This window comes from Lactuca virosa, chromosome 1, assembly GCF_052849685.1.
Source record: "Lactuca virosa cultivar CGN04683 chromosome 1, Lactuca_virosa_CGN04683_v6, whole genome shotgun sequence".
NCBI lineage: Eukaryota > Viridiplantae > Streptophyta > Magnoliopsida > Asterales > Asteraceae > Lactuca > Lactuca virosa.
The window spans coordinates 117,569,007-117,573,885 of NC_136426.1; the positions used below are offsets into that span (position 1 = coordinate 117,569,007).

A 4,879-nucleotide genomic window follows, 5' to 3' on the forward strand; every position below is an offset into this window, starting at 1 on the left:
AACATGTATAATAATGTTTATCTAACATAGATAACAAGTATACAGATAATATGCACACATAGCACGTAATTTATATAAAATACTTCATATCTATGTGTAAGATGAAAATAATATGCACTCACCTTATTAGCATGAGTTGATAGAATCTAACTAGAAACGGTCGGTGGTTCGTAATCGTCGGGCTCGGGACGTGGAACGGCTTCAGAAAACGAGAGAGAAAGAAAGTAGAAGGTGTAAGGAATGAAAGGGTCTTGATCGCTATTTATAGGTTGTTCTAGGCCCATTCACGCCGTGAACATGATAGGTTCACGTCGTGAACCTCCATGAGTCATCCCGTAGTTTTAACGCGTGTTTTCTATCCTCGATTAGTGTCTTTGACACGTTTCACGTCATGAACTTCATGTTCACGTCGTGACTTAAGGCGGCTAGGGTTTCTGCCACGTGTCATGCCCTTAGACAGCTGCATCTTCGGAAGGACATAACTTTTGCATATGAGCTCCGTTTTTGACGTTCTTTATATCCACGCGTAGGTGGAGACGTACTCTACAACTTTCTTTTAGACCCCTAAGGCTAAAAAGTAGTCTATCATAAACTCACTTTTTACGATTCCCGGTGTCGTGCGATTTTGTCGTGAAACTTCGACAGGTCATAACTTCTTCGTTATAACTCGGATTTTGACGTTCTTTATATGTACGGAAACCTTGTGACATATACTAAAACTTAGTTAAGATTATTTATTCTAAATAATCCTCTATCAAAAAGTCATTTTTGACGTTTATCGTCTCTAAATTGACTAGCCCGAATATGCGGGCGTTACATATATTTTTTACGTTAATTAATTAAAAACCACCTATTTGAAAAATTGAATTATAATAAAAAATATAGTTGTAATATTTTTTATTTAATTTGAATTGTCTTTCTATATTTATAATATTTAAACCATTTTAACTATTATGTAAAATCGTATTTGAACATAATTTTTAAGTTTAATTTTTATTTTGATTTATGTTTTGGAATTAAGATAATTTTTAATTTAACAAATATTATAATAATCATTTTAAAAATCTACCAATAATAAAATAATATTTTGCGTTTTATAATATATTTTAAATTAATATATTATTTATTTAAAGTTGAAAATTAAAAAGACATAGAGGTTAGAAATGCATATGGTGATAGGAAAAATATTTTCTTTATTTTAGACTATAATAATATAATGATCTCATTGTATTCATTGTATTCTGGACGAAAGATAATGTTTAAATGTAAATTCCTCTACAAAGAGAGTCATCCCATTCATCATCACCACAAAATGGTAACATGTTTTCTACAAAAATATACAATTACCGGTTGTAGCTCATAACCGAAGTTCATAGTTACTCTTCTCAAGTCCAGTTTGCTTTATGATTATAGCCATTCGGAACAAAATAAACTGAACCTAAAATTAAATAAATTGTCTTATTTCATTAAAAGAACGTCGGTCTATTACTCAGTAAGAACGGAAATATCGCTAAATGTGTATTTATAAACCTAGATAATGAAATATATAGAGTTTACAAAATGTAAAACTTTTTATTTTCTTAATATAGAATGACTTGAGATCCGTCGTACAGCCCTATGGAGGACTCTTGAGTAATAAGAAGATCACCAGAATAATTAAACAATAAGCAAAAGTTGCCATCAGTACGGACGCCTAGAACACCACATGGTCTGATGTGTTCACCACAACTGTCACTCCATTTTAAATTCTTTACTTCTTCTTTACGTAGTCCCCAGCTTTCTTTATTCATGCTTTAGACATCGTGGATCGGCGTGGTGTTCGGAGAGGTTTCTGTGACGGCGACCACCGATCTCTTCCCACGCTCGGCCCTGCTGTTTTCTGCAAACTTCATGCTTCCGAAGTGCATACCCTTCTCTCTCTCCTCCTCACTGTACTCCGAGCTATAGTAATACTCTTCATTGTATTTTTCATTCTTTGACGCCGGTAAAAACATGCTCCCCCATTGTGGGAAGTGGATAAAAGCCACCGGAATAGTCAGAACCACCGACATCACACCCATCCATGTTAACCCCCACGCCGTGGAAAACCTTGTACCGGAGAAAAATAGCAGTTGGGTCAAACCACCGCCAACATTTCCACCGGCACCGGTCAAACCAGATAGAATACCGAGAGACCGCCGGGAAACAAATGGAATGATGCCGTAAGTTGCACCACAAGCGGCTTGTGATCCAGCGGCCATCAACATCATCGACAAGATGGCCATGGGTAGAGAATTAGCTCGGCCTAACCATATACAGAAAATGGCTCCTAGGGTTTGTGTTATCCACAATGTCCATAATCTGCCCCTCATTCCAAACTTACGAGCCGATAAGTCAGATGCGTAGCCACCGAATGGACGTGTAAAAAAGTTAGCCACCCCGAAACTAGCTGCCACTATTCCAGCTGTGTGAAGCTTTAAACCAAACCTATTGCACGTTAAAATGTGGAAGCCGTTAAGTATGTTGTCATAAAGATTTAACGATGAGATCATAGTCATAAAAGTAACGGAAAATCAAGATTATCTTGTTACCTATCATAGAAGTATTCTGAGATGACATTATTCAAGCACAACTGCACGCCCATGGAATATCCATAGATCAAAAAAAAGACCCATGTCCTATAATTCGTTGCTGCATTTCGGAATACCTACAGTAGGTTAAAAGAAAAGTTTAGTCAACATTTCTTTAAAAGTTATATTGATATATACAAATTTATATGTATTATATACAAGTATATACCTTAGAAAATTTATCCTTTGAAACTGGTCCATTCTTTCGAATTTGAGCAAAGTTGCCATCAGGCAAGTCTTGGCCATAAACCATAACAAGAACCCCAACAATCACATGAAACCATGCCGGAATAAAGAAAGCAATCCTCCACGCAGTGAATGGCGTGGCTCCGAGCATGTGAGTTATGACATGGAAGAGCACCGGCATCAGCAGCTGAGTAAGCCCACCTCCCACATCACCCCACCCTGCAGACACCCCGTTCACAACCCCAATAATCTTCCCATTGAACATCACACTCGTCCAATACTGACAAGACACAAATGTCGCCAGCGAGAACCCTATCATGAACCTCACCGCTACATAACCACCAGCATCTGCCACAAAGGAAACGCTGAATACCACCGGAGCTGCCAGGATATTGATCACAGCACAACCGTATCTGGGTCCAACAAGGTCGCAGAGCACTCCCATAACGAGGCGTGAGAGGATGCTGCCGGAGACTGAGGCGATTCCAGCATTTGAGATGTCAGCGCGGGTGAGGTTGAGGTTGTCCCTGATGATGGGAACAAGCGGGGCGGCAGCAAACGTGGAGATGACACAAGTGCAGAAGGAGAGCCATGAGAGATGGAAAGCTCTCATGTGGGGTTGCGCTAATGAGAAGACCTTCATCTTTGTGGCTTTATTTTCTGAATCCACAGGCAGAGCGAAGGTCTGCGGCGGAGTGTTAGTGGTGGTGGTGGTGGGGGGGATGGATATAATTTCTTCATGCTCTGGGACAGTGGCTACGGCAGCCATTGTTGCTCAATGATGTGGGAATGAAGAAATGGGAATAGAAGAGAAGGTGGATATCTGATAACCAGCTAAGAAGATAAAGCTGTAGGTATGCTTATGAGTTCAAGGGGTTGGTGGGTATATATAGAAAATGGAGGAGTTTAGAGAGTTGACTATCATAAAAGCATATTCCTAAACCACATGGGTGAATGTAATAGATAAATGGTAGTGTAATTTGTTACAGTTTAACTTTTATATATAACGTGAGTAATTTTATGAATACTAAACATGTTTTCAGTTTTATTATAAAAGAGTTCCTTCACGTTTTAAAATTTATTTTCTATATATAAAAAACAATCAATTTTAAGATATTCCGTTTGTTATAGAATTTTACGATTGTTTTAGATAGTTTGTAGTAATACAATTTTTTCAGATTATAAATTAAAATTAAGAACTAAAAATAATCAATTAAGAATTAATTGGAAATTTAATTAGGAATAGTTTACAGTTAATTGAGTTAAAAGAAGTTTTAGAATGATCTTAGGAATATCACAAAAGAATCTCCCTGAACTAGGAAAGGAGGCTCCCGTGGAGTTCCTCTTCCCTCCTTAGCGTCCAAAAGCTAGGGCTTAGAGACATTCATGCTGGAAATTAATCCTAATTCATGCCTATATAAGGATGCGATCATTGTTTTCTCTCAAAAATATCAAGGCAATACAATTGATCCTACCTTTCTAGAAGGTGGCTATTAGAAGCTAGGAATAATTTGAGCTTTATTGCTCTTCCTTCCTCAAGAACCAATAATCGGGTTCTACTCTTAATTTTGTAGCCGACTACTGTTGCACTATGATCAAATACTGTGTGTATGAATCAGCAGAGGTGGTAACTTATTTACTAACCGTTATATTGTGACCTGGATTTTGGTTAGGCAAATAATTAATCTATCCCAAAGGAAGTGAAGAAATCGAAATGACAATTCGGAAGGGATAGATGTATTTATATGTTTAGTTATTCTTGATTTACTTTCGAAATGACAATTCGGAAGGGATAGATGTATTTATATGTTTAGTTATTCTTGATTTACTTGTATATAGACTTAGTCCAACAATTTCTAGGGTTTACGATTACAAATATTTTTAGGTGAGAATTCCAATGTAAACTTTTAAATAAATAGTCAAGTAATAAAGAATGATATGTTTACTGCATGTGGACATATTTCAAATCGACCGAACCACGTTAATTCTCTTTATCATTTTATTTCTTTCCCGTTATTGTTTGTGTAAACACTAAAAATTCGCATATACTCAACATTGCACCAGTCGGATTAGCACCTCAGATG

At 37.0% G+C, this 4,879-nt stretch overlaps 1 protein-coding gene across 1 annotated transcript; it reads right to left on the bottom strand.

Moving 5' to 3' along the window:
• Positions 1-1,552: 1,552 nt before the first annotated feature.
• LOC145106317 (high affinity nitrate transporter 2.6-like) lies at positions 1,553-3,629 on the bottom strand. The gene is made up of 3 exons (XM_079043328.1): positions 2,779-3,629; positions 2,571-2,686; positions 1,553-2,466 (listed from the first exon to the last, which is right to left on the bottom strand). Exons 1-3 carry the CDS (start codon positions 3,562-3,564, stop codon positions 1,794-1,796), a joined length of 1,575 nt encoding a protein of 524 aa, XP_078899454.1. The 5' UTR covers positions 3,565-3,629; the 3' UTR covers positions 1,553-1,793.
• Between the last annotated feature and the right edge of the window lie 1,250 nt (positions 3,630-4,879).